Source organism: Paramormyrops kingsleyae, chromosome 2 (assembly GCF_048594095.1).
Source record: "Paramormyrops kingsleyae isolate MSU_618 chromosome 2, PKINGS_0.4, whole genome shotgun sequence".
Classification (NCBI taxonomy): domain Eukaryota; kingdom Metazoa; phylum Chordata; class Actinopteri; order Osteoglossiformes; family Mormyridae; genus Paramormyrops; species Paramormyrops kingsleyae.
The window spans coordinates 15,409,600-15,430,264 of NC_132798.1; the positions used below are offsets into that span (position 1 = coordinate 15,409,600).

The 20,665-nt window shown below is 46.7% G+C and overlaps 1 protein-coding gene across 2 annotated transcripts in view; it reads left to right on the forward strand.

The window, feature by feature from the left end:
• The first annotated feature begins 429 nt into the window (after positions 1 to 429).
• Positions 430 to 20,665, forward strand: part of stpg2 (sperm-tail PG-rich repeat containing 2) — a 44,815-nt gene continuing 24,579 nt past the window's right edge. For both annotated transcript variants that reach the window (XM_072709234.1, XM_072709232.1), the window contains exons 1-9: positions 430 to 692; positions 3,351 to 3,460; positions 3,621 to 3,755; positions 4,055 to 4,231; positions 7,129 to 7,244; positions 7,736 to 7,847; positions 11,485 to 11,592; positions 13,195 to 13,357; positions 13,659 to 13,822. In XM_072709234.1, coding sequence (XP_072565335.1) covers positions 587 to 692; positions 3,351 to 3,460; positions 3,621 to 3,755; positions 4,055 to 4,231; positions 7,129 to 7,244; positions 7,736 to 7,847; positions 11,485 to 11,592; positions 13,195 to 13,357; positions 13,659 to 13,822 — 1,191 coding nt within the window. In that variant the 5' untranslated portion in view covers positions 430 to 586. The remainder of the gene's footprint in view (positions 693 to 3,350; positions 3,461 to 3,620; positions 3,756 to 4,054; positions 4,232 to 7,128; positions 7,245 to 7,735; positions 7,848 to 11,484; positions 11,593 to 13,194; positions 13,358 to 13,658; positions 13,823 to 20,665) is intronic.

A 20,665-nucleotide genomic window follows, 5' to 3' on the forward strand; every position in this document is an offset into this window, starting at 1 on the left:
GCTGTGTGGGCCGTGAGTTAAAAAAGGTTGGGAACCACTGACCTAGAGGAATCGCGGTGTGCAGCTAGAAGCACCGCCCACCAGGGGGCAGAGCGCACTCAGAAATAGGCAACAGTCCCAGTGCGCTACTGAAGAACGGCACGTATTAATGCATGTAAAAACCCCGTCTCTGTAAGAATACCCTAAAATCTGAAAACGTCGACAAACACTTTAAAAGTACATCTTTAAACTGGGTATCAAAGCTTTCTAAGACGTCTTTCAAATCTATCATGGTGCAGGTGCGGCAGTTCATTAGAAATAATGTGCATAATGCAGTCTTGAGATTTTAACAGGAGCTCGAAAATCGGACCGTAAGTTTGGGACAAAAAATCTTTGCGGAACTTCCGTGCGGGACGCCGGGCTGTGTGTCCAAGCAACGCGACACAACACTAGCTGCCCCAGAAATAAAGCCTTCAGAAGACTCAGAGGCTGCTCCTGAAATTTAGAAAGACATCTTAGTCTTATTTAATAGTGTGAAGTTGGGGGTGCATGACTGTGGTTTTTGCACATGTTTTGATATGTAGGCCAGCTATTGTGGGGGCAGAAAATGTATGGGAGAGGGCCCAGATTTACGCACCAGCCTATGGGATGCACCACATCCAGCGTGGGACCGGGATCGTACGCAGTCAACCCTGTCAAAATGAATAAATCAGGTAGGGGGGGGTCGGTTAACCCGGATTGCCCTTCTTCGGATCAGGGTGTCTGGCGTGCTTCCTCTGATCGTCCCACATTTCAATGCTCAGCGACACTAAATTAGAGCCTGTTAAATTGCATATTAATCATGTTAATCACAAAGTAAGTTTTTCAAGTGATTAGGTTTTCACTTCACTTTAGTTTTAAAAATCCTCTGTGGAGTACCGCATCCATACGCACAGCGGTGGCGAAGACGGAGGTTAAATGGAGAAAATAATTCTGTTGCGCGTCTCCGCACATACAAAGCGCGTGAACGTGGCTGGTTTAAAAAGACAAACCTGCAGCAATACTTACCTCATTTCTCTAGACTAGAGGTTCATGCCCGGCTGCTTTATACAAAAAACATTCTTCTGACACCGGGTTTACTGCGTGTCCTGTATTCTTTTGAATAAAATTTGTAAATGTTATATCAAAACAAATACTCTGAATTATCTCCTGCTTCAGGGCATTTGAGAGAGCTGCTTTTCCGTTGCCAGGAAGATACCCACACACATACACGCTAAACCAATTCAGGCTAATGGCTGACATGTACCGGGCTCGCGGGTAGCTCTTTTACCTCACATCTTCAGCCCTTTATTCTGTTTCCATGTTTATGGGTGGATTTCCTCTGATTTCTCTCAACTTGCAGACAAGATTTGCAGACCGCCACCTGTAAGTTCTCCATGGTGTGTGAGTGTGCCATGCGAGGGACTGGTGTAACCCTGCCTTGTGACCCCTACATACTGGGATGGGCTCTGAGATACAGTGGATAAAGAGCTGGAAGATGGATGTATTTGTTAAATGGGGAATTCTCAGAAACTGATGGTTTTTATAAAACACACAAAAAAAAACACTTGGACATCAACTAAATGGATATTGTGAAACATTAAATGACGTGCGATTAGATTAGTAAACATATATATGTAAAAATAAGCATTTTAAAAGGGGAAATTACTGGACAATGCGTAGATCTTACTGTCTCTGAATGGATCTTGGGATATCAAGTCAAAGCAGCGCCTGAGAATCTGGCAGTACGTGATGACAGCGGTTGGGGCTTTCAGTTGTCTTTCATGTCTGCAGTGGCAAAGCAGTTTTATTGACCTCACCTCTGGCTTCTGTAGCGTAACTGACATATTCCACAAATCATCCACTCACTGCAGACCAGAATAACTGGCACTACCCAGACAATGCAGGGAACCCAGCTTGCCTGGGCAGGCAAAACTCTAGCCATCAAACTGTTCCATGAAACAAGCGAATGAATAGACATTCCCTCAGGAATGTGCTGTAATATCGCACAGGAATCATGGCAGTGTAGACATTTTAGACCAACCCTAAATTGCGATACTCTCACAGGCTGAAGATTGTCATTTCTCCATGCTGCTGTTTTTTAATGGGAAGGACATACTGGTGAATGCTTCTTATTCCTGCTGGTTGTATTTTTTCCTGTCTGTCCTCTGAACGGCACACAATAGAATTGCCCTCTTTTGGTTATGAATTCTGGAACTACAGTGGGGAAACATTCTTAATTCATCCACTATTATAGTAAATCAAAATCGTACTGGATCGTTATTACTGGCTGCCCTTAACAAGTAACAGTTAGGTTGTAAGGATACTGTGTAAGGATAGGCCATACATACACACACACATACACACACACACGCACACAATCCTTCTGGTTAACTGAGCTGGTTGACTATGCTGAATGTGTCCATTTTCCTTTAACGTGCTCACAAGCCACTGCTTTTAAACTGCTATTTGCAGATGTCTGAAATGTTGTGCTGGCTTCTTAATCTGACACGTTGCTCCGCTAGCAAGGAGACTGGCAGCAGATTGCTCGGTGGTAAAGCAACATGGCTAATGAGTAGGAAATTGCAGGTCGGTGCTCACTGTTGCTGCGCTGTTGTGACTGGCAGTCGGTCTCAATGAAAAAAATAAAATACTGTAAAGGGAAGAGCTGTGTTCTGCAAAAATGCAAGAGAACATCTGACAGTATTAAAGTGGTGATGGATTTGGCCAGATTAGTGATATTGGAGCTATTTTAAAGCATGCTACTGTGTCATTGGAAGTTTGGAAGATGTAACATCTACCATATTATGTGTAGTATTTGCTGCCTCAATTATTATAATATTGTTACTGGCCTCTGACATGGAGGAGTGTTTGTGGTGAGTGTTTGGCAGGTTGTTTACAGTGAAACAAGACTGTGGTCCTATTACATGTGCAAGGTAGAGACTAAAGTGTCTTAGGATGGGAAATTGTGGGACCTTGAAAGGAAACGTGGAACTTTGCAAAGTCATCATGCAAGATAGATGAAAATGAATGCAAATGAAGGGGCTCCGTCGTCACGGCGAAGCGGCTCATTTTGGAGACGGTGTACTCATCACACTCATTACCTTGGTAAACTGCATCCGGTTTGGTGCTTTGGAGTGAATCTACAGATGGAGATCCTGCAAACAGGCCGCAAACCTCAAAGGCAGGGGGCACATGGGAAGTACACTGACTCACGCTGGGACCCCTCACGCTGTAGGTGACACACGGTTAGCCTTGCATCTGTGGGAAAATGGAGAACATCATTTGTGGCCCAGGTGATGCAGGGCTGGCTATGGTTTCCCCTTGCCTCAGGGCATTTGCTCTGCTTTCAGACAGCTACGCCCCATTTCTGTCACTGACCAGCAGGGAGGCGGTATTCCCCAAGTCTGGCGATGGGGAGATCTCTCCTGGACCTGGGCAGTACAATCCATCCCCTGTGAAGGTATTCCTCTTTCTTCCGATGTCTGAATTCTTCTAATACTCTTGCATTTCAAGCCTCCTTTACATTGACGAGCCCGCATTGTGCCATAAAACGCACCTATCTGTGCAATCTCATAATATGCGTGTGCATCATAAACGTTGATAATGTTCCTTGGCTGCAGAAGCACATTCTGGGAGGGAGAAGCCTTCAGAACCGGGCCAAACGCTTCGAAGACCCAATTTCTGAGGTGCCTGGCCCAGGAACGTACAACGTGGTGCACAACATCTTAGCTGGGAAGGTTCTTCCACGGACAGCAGTAAGGAGGCTCCTCATGATAGGGACTTGTCCGTGCCTTTTCTGTGATCTCTCTTCTACAACCCTGAAAAATGGAGTCAAGTATGCTTGTAAAATTCATGCAGCAGCGTAACAGCACCCCCTAGAGGCACATCAAAGCATTGGTCGCGCTGTGTCAGTCATTTCTGACCCTCCTTCCTACGTGCTCCGTTCGACATGCGGTGCAAAACACATGGAAATGAAAGAGAGATTGATGTGGGAGGTGTAGTTAACTGTGAGAAATCAACCCCCCTCCCCTCGCTGTCGTGTGCACCCTGCCAGGTGTGGGACAGGATTGTTCGCTGCCCCATCCGGTACTTGTGGCACCCCAACATACCCTCCATTCCATCCCCGGGTCTGGCCTTCGGGTACGAGGAGAACGAAGAGGGCGCACTGCGCAAACAGATGGCGCCACCCAGGGACCACACGCTGGGCCCGGCTTTTTACAGCCCACTGCCGGTGAGGGGCCCGACGTCACGCACACGCAGACACATGCTCCGTCCCAGAAAGCCTGCCGTGAGAGCAAAATTAAGTTATTTTTAAACCGCTAACACCCTGAAGTGGCGTTCCGGACGTCCCTCAGCAAAGTCGGTAGTGGGAAACTGTAATGATATATCTGTCATGTGACACCCGGGTGCTGTGACACTATGACATGAGAAGTTTGCTAGTCAGTGACAGGATATTGCCAAACAAAATCATTGTCAGCCTCGGCTACATGTATAGAGAGCTGAAAAAGTAAAATGTCTGGATTTGTCAAAATACAGTATTTATCTGTCATGGTTTTAACTATGAAACAAACCTTGGCCCTTGTGAGGAAATGCATTTGCGATTTCTTGGTTAACCATACGCCTGCCGAAGACACAACTCTGAGCTGCTTGCTGGTTTTGCTTGGTAAAATCGCCTTGCCTTCTTCCCCCTCATCATTGGGAGTGAGTATTGATGTATGTCTTCCTGTGGATGTCTGTGTGTGTGTGTGTGTGTGCTCGTAATTGATCGTTTATGTGTCGGCTGTGAGAAACTCAGTAGTGCTGGCGCTAATGCACCATTTTACCTCCCGATTCTTCCAGAATATTCTACCCCATTCCTAATGAGGCCGACGCCTCTGAAAGGCAGAAGGCAGAGTGTCCATCCATTGTGGTGTCAGCAGGAAAGGCCTTTAGCAATTCTTCTTCATGCTATATTGCTGTATTCACTTAAAATAATGCAGCAAGTTCCGGTCTTGCTTTCAATTAAACCATATTTCATTGGCTAATGACCAGCCAAGTCAACGGTGTCCTTGTGGTATGTTGGACTAGCGCATTTAATATAGATGCAGAAAGCTTTGTGCTTTGGGGTTGAGAGGAGTGCACACATTTGTTTCTTTCCCTTAATCTATTGATAGATGTGAATTTCCTCTCAAATTCTCTCAGGTCACGGAGTTAAGCAGCTTTCTAATTGTGCTGTTTTAGGAAGAACGTGCCTCAATACGCTCTTGCGATGGCAGGCCGGAGTTTTATGGCGTCCTACGTGTACTCGCAATTAATCTGTAGCGCTCCGACTTCACAGCCAGCTTTAAAAAAATCACGAGGCATTGTGGGATTGGCAATCTCGAGAAGGGGGGTGTGTTCCTGAAAGTTTCCAGAAATCTATGAGAACAATCCTAGCAGTTCCATAGCAAGTCAGCATCATCTACACAGCTTGTATTGGTGAAAACAACAGCACAAGGCACACTTTATGGAGAAATGCAAGGCTAGTTGAGATACATGCAACAGGACAGGGTAAGAGGGAAGTGCAGTTAGTGACCATCCAAGCACTACTAATGATTTTTGGGATCATCCAATAAGGGAAACAGAGAAGTGCCTTAACAGAGGTACATGTTGGGATCAGGGCTAATGTGAAACACAGCTTTTCTGTGTTGAAGCGCTGATGGTGCATGGAAAGCCTGCTCTGTTTAGGGACGTGGCTGCTCCTTTGCAGGAAACAGGGGGAGAGCTGGGAAGTAAACTGACACGACTAATCATGAACAGACCCTGGGGCCAATAAGAAAGGAGCTCATGAACAGACCAAAAATGACCCCACCTGTGTAGAAGTCAGACCAGGAGAGACTCCGTAGCACAATAATTTCATTGTATTCTCCGAATACACATGACATTAAGACTTGAAACTTGAACTAGCTGCACACCAAAGGTGCATGTTTATTACAAATGACAATGGAAAAAGCTGTTTAGGAACGCCACGTATCTACAGAAAAACAGATGTCACAGCTAGTGTCATAAAGAAAGTCCATCACCGAGCTCAGGATTGCCGACTTGCGGGCAGTACCCTGTCCACATTGAATTCAGACATGAGGAGACATGTGAATGACCCCAGTCAGCACAGCAGACAGAACCACAGACTGGATGAGTATATATTTCCACTGAAGGAGTGTTGTTAGGTTCCCTCACTGGCCGGATAAATTCCAGAAGACCAGAGACAAGCCAGCCTAATACAGTTTGGAAAAGACCATCTCAGCTGTCCAGTTAATTAATTCACTTAATGAGAGTACATTACTAAAGCATATGGTTGGGTTATAGATGCTTGTTGGTTAAACGGCCTCACAATCCACAGCCAGCAGTGAATCCTCCTTTAAGGGGTGCTCAGGCTTAACAAACTGAAGTGTTCCTGTTCGCCTCACAATGTCACAGAAATGTCTGATTCTCATAGAGCGTGTGATATTAAAGGGCCGGATTTTTCCAAAAGCCTTTGATACGGTGCCACGTGAGCGCCTCGCCGTGCGGCTAAACTCCGTGGGTATTAAACCGGCAATGGGCTGACGGATTTACGGTGCCGACGTGAGACGTGGAGGGAGAATGAAAGGCATGGTGTCAGACACGTGCCGGGCAGAAAATGCCCCGGGATCTGGTGTAAGGCCTTCTGTTCTTTCTGATATGTAACTGACTTAGACGAGGACATTAGGAGCAAAGCTAATTATGTTTCTAACAGCATGTTTTGCCCTGAAGTGTGTTAGGGTGTCCTGAATAATGTGCGGCTCTAACTTTGTCAGCTTTGATTTTCCTGTAGCAAACTTCCCTACTGCTGGTGGGCGCTCCATCTTGCTACTCTGCTATTGGTTGATTGCACATTTCAAATATGGCTGCCTGTACTTTGATTGGCTTTTACTGGGAGTGTAATGGAATGTTTTACTGTCGTGTGATTAGTTGTTGCCGTCTTTCCAGTATGACTAAAGAGCTTTCCTCCGATTGCTTGTTAAGGGCCCCAGGACGGTATTAGCATCATTCCTGTTGTTATTTGGGTTAAATGAAGATATATGGCTTTTAATGTAAACCAGCAGTACAATGCAGGAATAAAGACGACAGACTTTAACAAATGTCCATCAGACGGAGAACTCGTCATCCCAGAAGTACAAGGGGGTGCACTTTGGGAAGATGACCGGGAAGCGGACTGAGGTGAAGGTGATGAACGGACCAGGACCTGCTGAGTACTATCAGGACACGTGAGTGGGGGGGAGTGCGGGTGGGACAATCCATCCTACAGAATGCACTTTACAAAGCACATGATGTTGTGCGATGGTCTTGAGTGATTCTCTTTCACGGGAAGGTTGTCCTCTGCACTGTGTCTTCTTTTTTGTGTTCAAGGATGCAGGATTCAAGGATTTTTATTGTCACGTGTACTAAGTACAGTGAAGTTCTTACATGCCTGTTAAGCTATGGGCTTGTATGGGATGTATGTACAACTCAGGTACAGAGGGAGGATAAAATAGCTAGTGACTGCAGCAGTAGTGCATTATGGGTGATTCTCATCCGATTATAGGACAGTTAGCCAGAAGAGCTACATCGTAACCTTGCAGTGCATCACTAAGTGCCTGGTTTACATGTGGAGTCATTTCCAGGATGCCGTCCCACTCTCCATAACAGAGGGCATGACACCCCCATCCCTGAGCCACCAGAGCCCGCAGTCTCTGAGTCCTAGTGTCCTTCCCTACAGGAACCGTACGACAATCTACGAGAACGTCAACTTGAAGAAGGAGTGCAGGGGCAAGGCTGAGTTGTTCCTGCCGCGTTACCATGAGATCGTGTGCCTGCAGGAGGAGAAGAAGGTACGTTCCTCCAGTTCCTCAGGCAGAGGAATAAGGTGCAGGGGATGTGAAGGAAATGTTTTGTCACGTGACCCTGTAATGCCCTGGGATATCCAGCCCCCCCCCAGCACACACACACACACATACATATATCCATGGTGATATAAATTGGGTTCAGCAAATCACATGGGCAATGTTTACTTGGAAGGGACCCTTCTCTAGGTTTTTGAAGATCTTTTCCCATAAATATGGCCAGCTGTGACCAATGGCACCTTCATGCTCATTAGCATGGTGATTTTTAATCTGAGACCCTCTCCCTCATGTATAACTGGCTGGGGGGGGGGGGAGTCTGAGCCTTTTTCTGACCTAACATGGAACATGTGAAGCAAAAGGTGCCTGCTTGAGTCAATTAAGAGCAGCGTGGAGTCTTAGAATCCATGCGCCGTGCTGAATGGGCGTCATCGGCAGGCCGTGATGAACCTGAAGCACAGTTTCCCAAAATCATCAGTCTGCAAGTGTCTGTCGTCCTCTGGTTCCTTTAATAATTCAGTTCAGTTCAGTTTGTTTTTATATAATGCTTTTCACAAGAGTCATCTCATGGCACTTGTCATGAGTTTGCATTAAATATCATTTATAAGAACAATAAGGATGATTCATCACTCTGTTCATCCTCCCTTCATTCCAGGAAGTTGACCTTTTTGGCTGGATCCAAACCTTTAAACCGAGGCCCTCGTGAAATCTAACCAAAAGACTCCCTTCCTGATGCCTTACGCGTATTAGAGCTCGTTTGATTTCTCCGGTATTTAACTTTGCCAAAGCAGCTGGAATATGTAACATCGCGCCAATCACCATAGAAACAAGAGGGAAGAAACAATATAAGATTATTTAGCTGTTAAACAGCAGGGCTGGGTTTCCATGACATTATGTTCAGGTGCATAATTACCATTCTGATGGTCCGTCTCTCAGGCACAGATAGACTGGTATCCCAAATGAACAAATCTGTGTCCACTTTCCCAGACGTCTGTCCATGGAGGAGCCATCATTAGTGAAAATGATAGGCGTTTGTCCTTGTGTGGTTTGGCATCATCCAGTTTACGCCGAGACGACCTCAGCTAGACATATAAAGGACCAAACAAACCATCAGCCAGATTATCGTCAGATGCTTTGAAAGTTATGCAACGTTTGATACAGGCACAGTGTGCTTCCTGCTCTCCTACCGTCTTCAGTAGCTGTTTATGTCATGACAGTGACCCCTGGGGGTCACAGGGACAGGGTGTGGGACAGGTCATGCCCCCCCCCCCCGTGGACGTCAGCCAATGCCGCCTCTCCGATTCACCAAAACTGAGGGCATGGGACAGGATGCCTATATTAACATGGGCAAGAGAAGTGAACTTCATAGCGTGAGGGGTTAGTCCTGGGGGCTTAAACAGCTGCCAGGAATGAAGGAAAAAAAACACCAGTAGGGGGAGCTAGAGTGCAGCCATCAGACAAAGCCTAGATCTTTATTTACTATCTAATTCTTCACCATTAAATTATCTTTTTGTTCATGTATTGATTTAATCATTTACCTTGACGAGAACGTGGCGGCATCTACAGAGATGCAGCTCCTGCCTGCGTTTTGGTCTCACTCCGGCACCCCCTTTGGCATGTGGAGGGGCTTTTAACCAGTTTGTCACATGAGGGGGTGGGAGGGGGTGACTTATCTGGAGCTTAATTCTGCCTTCAGCCTTTAGGGTCCTGCAGTGTTTGGGTGGTTGGGGTGGGGGTGGGGCGTTGGCACAGCCAGGTTGGCTTTTTTCTGGGAGGTTAACCTCCGTCCAGCGGGCGGAGCCTGTCTCAGGTACCGCCTGCCGCGAGACGCTTGCCTGGGTCCCTTGTCCACTGGGTGCGTGTCCGTTAAGCCCCCCAGCATCAGTCATCATTAGCGGGAGGCTGACTGCCCTGCCCAGAACAGATGGGTCGTTAGTGGGTCCATCGCTCTCTCGGCATCGCGCCTCTCCTGACTTCGGGGAGAATCTTCCCGGGTCGGCCCTGAAACAGCGGCGGCCGGCCGGCTATCACAACACGCGCCGCTCGGCCACAAGCCCCGGCTGTGTTTGTTTCCTGTTTTCCCTCTCGGTAGTTATCTCAGTCTTTTCTGGAGGTGTTCAGAGATAAAACAGGAAACTGAAGAATACGGCTTGCGATTAGGTCCAGGTGTGTGTGTCTCCCAGGCGGAGAGTCTGAAACGAGTGAAGGGTTCGCTCTACTCACAAGGCACACTAAGATAAGGGGCCTCCATCTTTGATGCAGCAAGAAAGGTGTAGTCTGTGTCTCATTGTCATCGGCATGCTTGTTTAGCCTAAATCTCTGTACAAGGCAGAAATGGCGGAAATTTCTAGAAGCAAAGGGCCTCTTTAATACCTATTGGTGCAGACCCTGGGGTATTACTTTGAGGAAGTACATGGCCTCCAGCCCCTGTCCCCCTGGACCTTAGCACCACACTCTGATATACAGCTTGTTCTTTCCTGATACCTCCTGGCAATGATACGTGTTTTGCTTAAAGATGTTGGGCCCTAGTTTACTGGAGTCTGGTTTGAGGCTCTTCTCTAGTAACCTTGAATAAAGGACTTTCATCCATATTGATCCGGTGAAATATCCAGGTGTGTTAATGGATGAATTATAAATATTGTCTACTCTGCCCAGCTTAAACTGAATGAACATGCCCTCTGTGTTTCTCGATGTCTGTGTGAGTATGTTTCAGGGGTGTGTTATTCAAACTAGCACATTATCATCATGGTCAGACTGCAGAATCTGCTCCTTTTAATAATCTTGGCATTTCTTAATAGAAATCCTTGCATTTATCAAACTGTCAAGGAAGTCTTGGGGTCACGGGTTCAGTGCTGGTATTTTTAACCAGAAGGTCACATTACTGGTTCCATGGTACATTTTTGCTGGATGAGATATAATGTTCCGGAAGGTTCTTCTCTTTGTTTTCACCTCACGGGCTCGACGAGGTGTCCCTAGAGGATACCTTTCTGCATATCGGTTCCTGGAACTGGAAGCCTATCTTACTATAAGAAGCTGAACCAGAGAGGTAGTCAGAATGCTATATTCTAGCTGCCAACTGAAGATGGCGCTCTGTGGACCTGCTTTTGTGAACGCTCCTTGGCGTGTGTTTGTTTCTTCTCCGAGCAGGTGCAGTGCTCGTTTGTGTGCCAGACATGTGTGTGTGTGTATGTGTGTGTGTGTGTGTGTGTGTGTGTGTGTATGTGTGCATGTGTCTGTGTTCCCACGTGTCTTTTCTCTTGGCGAGACTGTTTGTCTGAACGATTGTCCCCCTACGGACAGCCTGACTCCATCACTCACTTGGACTGTAATGGTTCATACATCACGGAGCAGACTGCCGGGGGAGGGGTGGGTCAAAGGGCACATGACACCGCTGGACGACCCCATCATTACCGCAGCCTGTTGTCTGTCCAGGCTCTGCCACGTCTGCTCCTCCGCCTGTCCTCCTCCTCCCCGTCTCGGCACGTTAGATCGATGTCCCTCATTTGCTCAGATCCCCATCTCCCTGCTCCTTGCTCCTGGCAGGTCGTCCTCGACCCCCCCTACCCCCCCCCCCCCATCGTCCACCTTGACTGGCCCCGCCTTCTTCTCCTGGTCTTGTCCTCTGCAGGGTGTCCCTGGTCCAGGACAATACAACATCAAAGGCATGTTTGAGAAGCCCTCGTACCATTACACCACCATTCCACCAGTCAGACCACCCCTCCTGTCCCATATGCAGGTAAAGCTGACCCCCCCCCCCCCAGGGTACCCACCCCCTTCTGTCCCTGAGTCTCAACCTTTAATGTCGTTTGAGAGCCTTGGGGCTTAGAGGCTCTGTGTGGTTGGACATGGCACGGTCAGGTGATGTGGCTGCTGGGCGTGGATGTAGACAGTGGTTCCTGGAAGAAGAGATGGCCGCCTTTGCTGACGAGCTTATTGCTGGTGCCTGCAAGTTGGTCAGTTAATCTGAGAGCATCGTTACCGGAAGGACATGATGGTGTTAATGGTCAGAATGGACCTTTTATTGCCACTGTAGCCCACTTTGTGTAGGTACCCAGTAGCCATAATACATCAAGGGCTTGTCTGAGAAGCTTGGCAGCCCCCCCCTAACTCCCCCCGCAGACCCCACCACTTACATCTGAATGTATTTTTATTGGGTGGGAAGCTAATGGTGGTGGTCATTGGTGCTAATGGTAACTGTCAAGGTGGCGCCCCCTAGTGACTCAGATCGACGGCACAGGGATGGACCGACCCAGATCCGTCAGATGCCAGCTGTCCACCACACGCTGCTTCAGGGCCAACCCCACCCTGCTCATTCATGTGACCCTCCCCCCCCGCCCCATGCTCATCTGCAGTCACATGTGGTAGCACGTGTGGCTTGCAGAATATGAGCCCAGGCTCCATCCTGAGCCTGATTACATGCCGAAAGCCCAGAGCCTTCGACCCCATGCCCAGAGGCTGTATGCAGCCCTGTTTGTATACTCAGCAGGCCCTCAATGTATGTTCAGCTCCATCTTGTTATGTCTAAGGTCATTTGGAGGCAGTTAGCCAATGGTGGGAAGAGGGTGGAGAAGAAACAGGAATTTATGTGACCCCGGAGTCATGTGACATTCACAATGTCCTGTATGTGTGTGTGTGGATTATGTTTATGTTACATTGTGGGGACCAAATGCCCCCCATAATGTAATAAAAACCTGTTATTTTGATGTCATGGGGACCATTTTTCAGGTCCCCACAAAGATCTGTGAATGCTATGAAAAAACTAAAAATGCCAAAAGTCTCATATTTTGTTTGGTTACTTATGGTTAAGGTTAGGGCTGGGTAGGGGTTAAGCTTGTCATGTTGGGATTAGAGTTTTCCCCATAGAAATTAATGGAGAATCCCCACAAAGGTATAGTTAGAAACCTGTGTGTGCATATATATATATATATATAGATATATATATATCCATTCATATATTTTAGCATTAAATTATTTGATTTTCTGCTGTCGGGTTGGTGCCCTGTCCTGGGTTATTCTCTGCCTTGTGCCTGTAGCTTACGGGACCGGCAATGGACCGCCACATCTCTGAATAGGACAAGTGGGTACAGAAAATGGATGGATGGATTTTAGCTTTCACATTTTAGCTTCTCACATAGCTTTAACTAGTTGAAGCATTTTGTTAAAGATTACCTGCACTGTTTTTCTGTTCTAGTAAGTCTTTCATGATTCCAGTCATTTTTCAGTTTATGTAACAGTATATATGTCATGAACCCGTCTGCTCCTAGTCGTGTTTGAAAACTCACAGCTCTGTAACCATGATATGTAGTCTGTTCCTGGCTAACTCTCTGCCCCATATCAGTGTTTCACTTCAGCAAAGGAAATGGTGCCCCCTGTGGGTGCCTACGATGAGCCGCGCTGTGTCTCGGAGCCCCCGAAGAAAGACTTGGTGGTGAAGCTCAGCCCATTCGCAGGCCGTTGGAAGGCGGTGCGTTTTCTCCCTGAGGACAGGAAATGCACTCCAGGTCTGACTGACTGCGTGGCCTGTTAATGTACTAATGTGTGTGAGTGTCACAGGCTCTGTGGGCCGCTGGTGTTTTCCTCACTGACAGAAGTAATGAAACTCATTTCCTTTAACAACGACTTCTCTCTGTCTCCCCCTATAGGCGTTCCTGCTACTCTGTTTTTCATACTTGCTCTCAGTAGCAGTCTGTTATGAAAGCAATTAAGCTTAATCTCCGTCACATCTCTCTCTCTCTCTCTCTCTCTCTCTCTCTCTCTCTCATTCTCTCACTCCCTCTCTCCCCACTTCCACTTCCTCCTCAGGCCCCAGGTCGTACAGCCTGTTTTGGAATAGCTTGGCTGAGGACAGCCAGAAGAAGGCCCACTTGGAGAGCATCCAGCAGGGAGGGTTTGACTCCATGACTCCTCATAGCCCCGTCTTCAGCAAGAAGGGGGAGGGGTTTGTATCCGGCCCCACCCACTATAAGGTGAGTTCCGCCCCCAGAAACACACACACACACACACACACACACACATGCACAGCTCTACACCAGGCAGGTGGAGAGGGCGACGGGGGCTCAGATTGACCCTGGGGCCGCGTACTGGGGCCGGGGGGGCTGACTCTACTAGTCGTATATCAGCTTGGCGTCTGAAGAACAGTGGTGTTGGCTGAGTCTGCCTGATTGATTGATGACATGTGGTGCGAGGTATGGCAGTGCAGTCGGAGCGAGGGCCTCGGTGGAGACCGCACTCCCACAGCGCAGCTGCTAGACCCATCCGCCTCTGATCGTCTCTGCCAGGGCCCGTGGGCCTCCTCACTCCCGGCCCATCAGGGCCGTAATTGAGCTCCTCACAGCTGTAGATCGACAAGTGCAGACTGAAGCCCACACTCGCCAGGCTGTGCTTTGTGTTCTTACAGTAATCGCTGCCTCTGCTGCCTGCTCAGTGTGGGCCGGTTTTTTCACGAGACATATCGGTAACACTTTACTTAAGGCCATGTTTTTAGTCATTCATAAACACGTTCATTAAGCATTATAAACATGGCTATAAATATTTATAAAAAGGCGTAACACATTTTAGCCATGTTTATTATGCATTATGAATGCCTTAGGAAGCTGTCATCTATAATGCGCTATAGATACCTATACAATGCAGTACAAAGCATCCTTAATTCTTAAAACGACCATTATAATACATTATAAAGGTATCTATAGTTCATTACAGATGAGAGCTTAAAGCATTCATAATGCATTATAAACATGGCTATAATGTGTTATGCCTTTGTATAAATATCTATAGCCATGTTTTTAATGCTCTATGAATGCATTATTACTTGTTATGAATATGTTTATAAGTTGTTAAAACCATGGCCTTAAGTCAGGGGTCACCAACTCCGTTCCTGGAGGGCTACTATCCAGTAAGTTTTCTATCCTACCTGGCTTCTGATGAGCCACACTAGTTCTCAGGTAAATAATCAGAAGCCAGGTAGGATAGAAAACTTACTGGATAGTAGCCCTCCAGGACCGGAGTTGGTGACCCCTGCTTTAAGTAAAGTGTCACTGACATTGTTTTAAACTGAGATGTTCATTTGGCCCGTATCATAGGTGGAGAATGTTCCACAGAAGATGGCATCACATATGCCAGGTTATCCATCCCTGAATGCCAGCTCATGGCAGCGTGCTAGAGTGGCAGTCTTGGAAGTGGTGAAGTGGGTGTTTGTTTGCATGCAGCCTCTGAGAGGCGTTGTTGAGGTGCTTCGCGCTGTGTGTCTGATTGGACTGGGGTGGCCAGAGCGGAAGGGTGTAGCAGCGGCTGACAGCTGGTGTGTTGGGAGACGACTTGTACGTTTGCGGCACTAAATAACAACCTTGTTACCATGGTGAGATACTCAGTTTCGCATTTCCAGGGAGCTTTTCACTGAGGGACACAAAGGTGTGTGTGTGTGTGTGCGAGTGGGTTTACCTATCCTTATGGGGACACAATGTCCCCATAATGTGATAAATATCCGTTTTTTTTCCCTTATGGGGACCGGTTTCCTGGTCCCCATAAGGGAAAATTCTATTTTATAAAAATCGGTGACTGCTATGAAAAAACTAAAAATGCAAAAACTCTTGTATTTTGTTAGGTTACTCATGGTTATGGTTAGGGCAGGGTGGGGGTTAAGGTTGTCATAGTGTCAGCTTTTTTCCCATTGAAATGAATGAGCGGTCCCCATAAGGATATATTTACCCTACATGTGCGTGTGTGTGTGTGCGTGTGTATTTTGTGTATCCTAGAGTCTTTTGCCGAATTTCTGTTCATCCCTGCATGCATCTCTGTCCCATCGGAGGTGTGTAGGCATGCAGGTGTGCCCGTTGCTGCCTATATTCTCTGCATGTTTATGCCCAGTTAGCATGTGTCTGTTTTCTGTTTCTGCGTAACAGTGTAAGGTTTCCCTGTTTATTTCTTCATGAATTTCACAGCTGGTTACGTCGTTGACACTCTGCTCTGTATCTGGGACTATTTTGTCAGGTGTGTAAAGATAGCGGTTGAATGTAAAGCTTGGGGCTATGCAAGCAGCCAATCAGGGGTTACCAGGCTGTGGGATCCCTCCCTCCTGGCTCGCACTGTTCCTGCACTGGGATTGGTGGTGAGCAAGGTCAAATGTGGACAAACGCACAGCCGTATCGTGCCCCAGATGATGGGAAAGCAGTGGATGAAGGACTCCACCAGAGGCACATGTGTGAGCCAGAGTGGTGCGGGTCCATTAGTACCAGATGTGTCTGCACCCCACAGGATCCTCATTCCCTAAAAATAGTACAGCCATCCTGCAGCCCAGTGTACCTGGTACACGAGACAGCAGCAGGCAGGTAGCTGACATTTACTTCAGTCGTCCATGTTCCCAAATTGATGCATTTTAGATCATAGTGAAATCAGCCACCTAATTAATCTCATTCTCGCCAAGTCACTATCATTATTACGTGCCTACAGCTGTCATTTATACATATAACCTTCTTTAGCATGGGGAGGGTCTGCTTCCGCACTATCTGCTTCACTGTGGAGTAGGGCTGTGCGATATGACAATATCATACAAGTGTCTGACAGAGACAAACTGGCGATCATCGTCTTTGTCGGACAAGTAGGTTTAGGGTTAGGCTGCATGCAAAGAAAGGCAACAAAGATTTGTGTTTTGGCTTTCTATCGTACATTTCCAATGCACTTAAAAAAATTGCTGCTCATGCAGCACTCAAAGTTATCAGTGTATGTGAATGTCGGTTATAATGGTGGTAGGTGGCCAGGGCTTATTCTACGTTTGTGAAGCACTGCTTTAGACAGTTTTAGACAATCCACAACATGTTTTTAAATCATAATTAAAACCTGACTCAACAATCGATCGGTTTACATAGACTAAAGAATGATAATCAAGGTTTTCCCTGTTAATACTTTGGTGTAGAAAGTACCTGTTTCCCAGTTCCTTTCTTAGGGTGGAGGTGGTCTGTTTCCCTCTTCCTTCCTTTGGCTGGAGGTGGTCTGATTCCCAGTTCCTACTTTTGGCTCGAGGTGGACTGTTTCCTGTCCCTTCCTCAGGGCAGAGGTGGTCTGTTTCCCTCTTCCTTCTTTTGGCTGGAGGTGGTCTGATTCCCTGTTCCTTCCTCAGGGTGAAGGTGGCCTGTTTCCCTCTTCCTTCCTCAGGGCGGAGGTGGTCTGTTTCCCTCTTCCTTCTTTTGGCTGGAGGTGGTCTGATTCCCCGTTCTTTCCTCAGGGTGGAGGTGGCCTGTTTCCTGTCCCTTCCTCAGGGTGGAGGTGGTCTGTTTCCCTCTTCCTTCTTTTGGCTGGAGGTGGTCTGATCCCCCGTTCCTTCCTTAGGGTGGAGGTGTCCTGTTTCCTGTTCCTTCCTCAGGGCGGAGGTAGTCTGTTTCCATCTTCCTTCTTTTGGCTGAAGGTGGTCTGATTCCCAGTTCCTTCTTGTGGCTCGAGGTGGCCTGTTTCCTGTTCCTTTCTCAGGGTGGAGGTGGTCTGTTTTCCTCTTCCTTCCTCAGGGCGGAGGTGGTCTGTTTCTCTCTTCCTTCTTTTTGCTGGAGGTGGTCTCTCTTGATGGGTGGGCATGTGTTTGTTTGCTTCTTTAAATAAACAGGCCTGTAACCATCCAATTAGAAAAGGTTGCAGTTTTAGATAAAGATTAGTCACCAAGGATCAGACCCAAACAGTTACATGTTTTATTACTATAGATATAGACTATACACAGGATTCATCATGTATATGATTGTTCGTGTGTGAGTATATGTGCCCTGCAATGGATTGCCAACCCATACAGGGTGTCGCCCTCCCTTGTGCTCTGTGCTTCCTGCAGTAGGCTTGACCCTGACCAGGATAAATGGTTAGAAGATGGATGAACTCATCATGTGACATTATATTATGTACCGTTTGAGTAATTAAATATCTGTGACAGCAGTAGGCAAACAACCTTGTTCAAGGGTACAAAATTCTTGGGGTCCACATCCCAGCTCCTTACTCCCCACTATTATCGCAGCTTGAAATGACAGGCAGTCAAAAAGGAAAATAAAAAAAACATCTAGGTTATTCTGCAAGGTGGAACTGTACTGTTAGAGATGCCGAATCATTGGACGTCCCTAATGAGCTGATTACCGTTGGCGACATATTTTTTTTCTGACCATAAACAGGACCAAACCATGTTAAATAATTCAGCCGGCGTGTCTCCCAGAGCAGATCCCACCGGCTTCATGCGTGTCTCTGCCACAGCTCCACAGATGGGTGCACTTTTACTATTGTATTTCCTTGTGTTTTTCTACCTAGCTGGCAGTCAGTTCTTCCCCTGAGGGCTGGGATTTTTTTTTTATTTTGTGGGTACAAGGACAGAGAGCACAGTAAACAGGACTGCGGAATGCAAATTGCCCTGAACAGATACGGCAAATAGCAGCATATTTCACCATTAGCCGAACAACAAAAATAGCAGAAGCCATAGGCTAACTGTGCTAGCTAAGCCAATCACGCGTGTATGATTGATTTCTGTATGTGGAGGAGGGGCTTACATAAACCCAGGCACCTGTGCCGTCAGGGAATGATTAAAATCTACCCTAGTCTGACAAACTGAGCAGCCTCGACAGCCTGCGATTAGAGGATAGACCCGATCCGCTTTTCACAGGGTCTTTTACTACGACGTCTCACCTCGCTAGATTTATATAAGCAATTCTGGATCTTGGAGGTGGATTTTCCTGTCAGCAGGCGGTAGTGCCAGTTTATCAATCATTCGCAGGCACACTTTCGCTGAGAGGTTAATAGCGCGGGGTCAATGAGGGAATATCACTGGCCTGGCTTGAAGACAGGAGACCTTCTCTATGGTCTCTGTAGCTCTGGGATCCAGTTTCAGCCTCACTGTTTACCTCAGATAAATGTTCTTTCCATTTTTTCTCTGGTGTTTTTGTGCCTTTTCAGTTGCGATGGATGAATAGGAGCTGAGGTTGCAGTAAAGGCACCGTGGGCAGTGAATGAAAGGGTAGGTGGGGTGGCAGTGGGGTGGCAGTGCGGCAGTGTGGCAGTTGGTGTCAGCTGGCACGAGACCCAGGCGGCCACTGTGATTCTTCCAAACTGTACCAGTGCGTGGCTTAAGCCCTCAGGACCATGTGGAGGTTCCCACTCGCTTATGAGAGGGAGCCAAATGATGTGTGGGTGTGTGTGTGTGTGGGGGGGGGGGTTCCTGGAAGGCACAGGGCTCACAGCAAGTGATTCAGGGAGCATGAGGCACATGAGGAGCGGATACCAATCTGCTGCTGATTGATGTTCATAAACAGGCCTGTAAAAACAGTGGGGATAGATAGATAGATAGATAGATAGATAGATAGATAGATAGATAGGTAGATAGATAGATAGATAGATAGATAGATAGATAGATAGATAGATAGATAGATAGATGGATGGATGGATGGATGGATAAATAGATAGATAGATAGATAGATAGATAGATAGATAGATAGATAAATAGATGGATAGATAGATAGATAGATATATAGATAGATAGATAGATAGATAGATAGATAGATAGATAGATAGATAGATAGATAAAGGACAAAAATACTGGGAATTGGTAATCAGGTAATCAATAATTAAGATATAAAAAATAAAAATGAAGTCTTACTCTCTACACAGAATGACAAAAATGTGCATAAACCTGTAATGTGCAAACAGAATAATGCAAATGTAAAATGGATGTGTCTGGACCTTAATGTAGGGCAAATGTAGAGCATTTAAAATGATATGTACAGGGCGTCACAGCATCTGCATTGACGCAAGTGAAATTCTTTTTATTGTGATGAAAAGCTCTCCTGCAGGATCGTCTGCTTGCATTCTCTGTCATTTCTGTTGTTTTTCCCTCCATGTCAATTTCACAACCAAATCATTTCCATCATTTATTTGCTGGTTTTCTTGAAGATAACGGCGAGCTGGTTCACTAGGTGTGCCGCATCATTACTAACTACAGTCTGATCTTAGGGTTGCCCTCCATCATCGTTAGTGGGAATAACGACCAACACCAAAGTAATAACAAGCTTATAGGACATTTCCTGTTGCATCATTTTTCCATGATGGTGGAGCAGATCCTGGAACATTCCTGGAATAGTTATTAATCCAGTTTTTGGGGTAGTTTGCTTCATCTTCCACAGAATTCTGTCCAGGGCAATCAGGCACACGGCATTGTAGAGGAGAAACACTTCTTTAGAAGACTTTGATGCTAATAACACATCTCATGCCATTGTGGTCCACAGCAAATGTAAACCCTCACTGAAGCTCCTGGTTACAAACTGCTGTTCACACTAATGAAGCGCGCAGATATAGCCATGGAGGTCCTCAGCTGACCTTGACAGAAGATATAAGCTAGGAGGCAGTCAGCTATCAGAGAAGTGCCTATACCGTACACTGGCTCTGAGCTCAGATGTAAACAGGAGATACTTAAGGACAGCTGACATGGGCAATAGACCACTGATCCTGATTAGCATGCTTGCAAACCCATGTGGGAAATAGAGAAATGCATGCTGGGCACCAGGTGAGGACACCACATCTGCGGGGTACGGGTGGTCAGTTATGGTTGTGCAGAGGGCAGATTCCTGCTCATTGTTTAACCCCCAAAGGTTTTTTTTCCCCTACTCGGTAGTTTTTGGTTCCTCCCCTCCATTTTCTTTCCGAATTCTGTCTGTTCCCTATCCCATTTTCTGTGTTTCATGCACCATTTTGCATAATTGATGTAATAATTGTTCTCCACACACTCTTGTCTGGCGCCTTGGGGTGACTTGGTTGTGAGAGGTGCTATATAAAAATAAATTGAATTTAATCAAACCGGC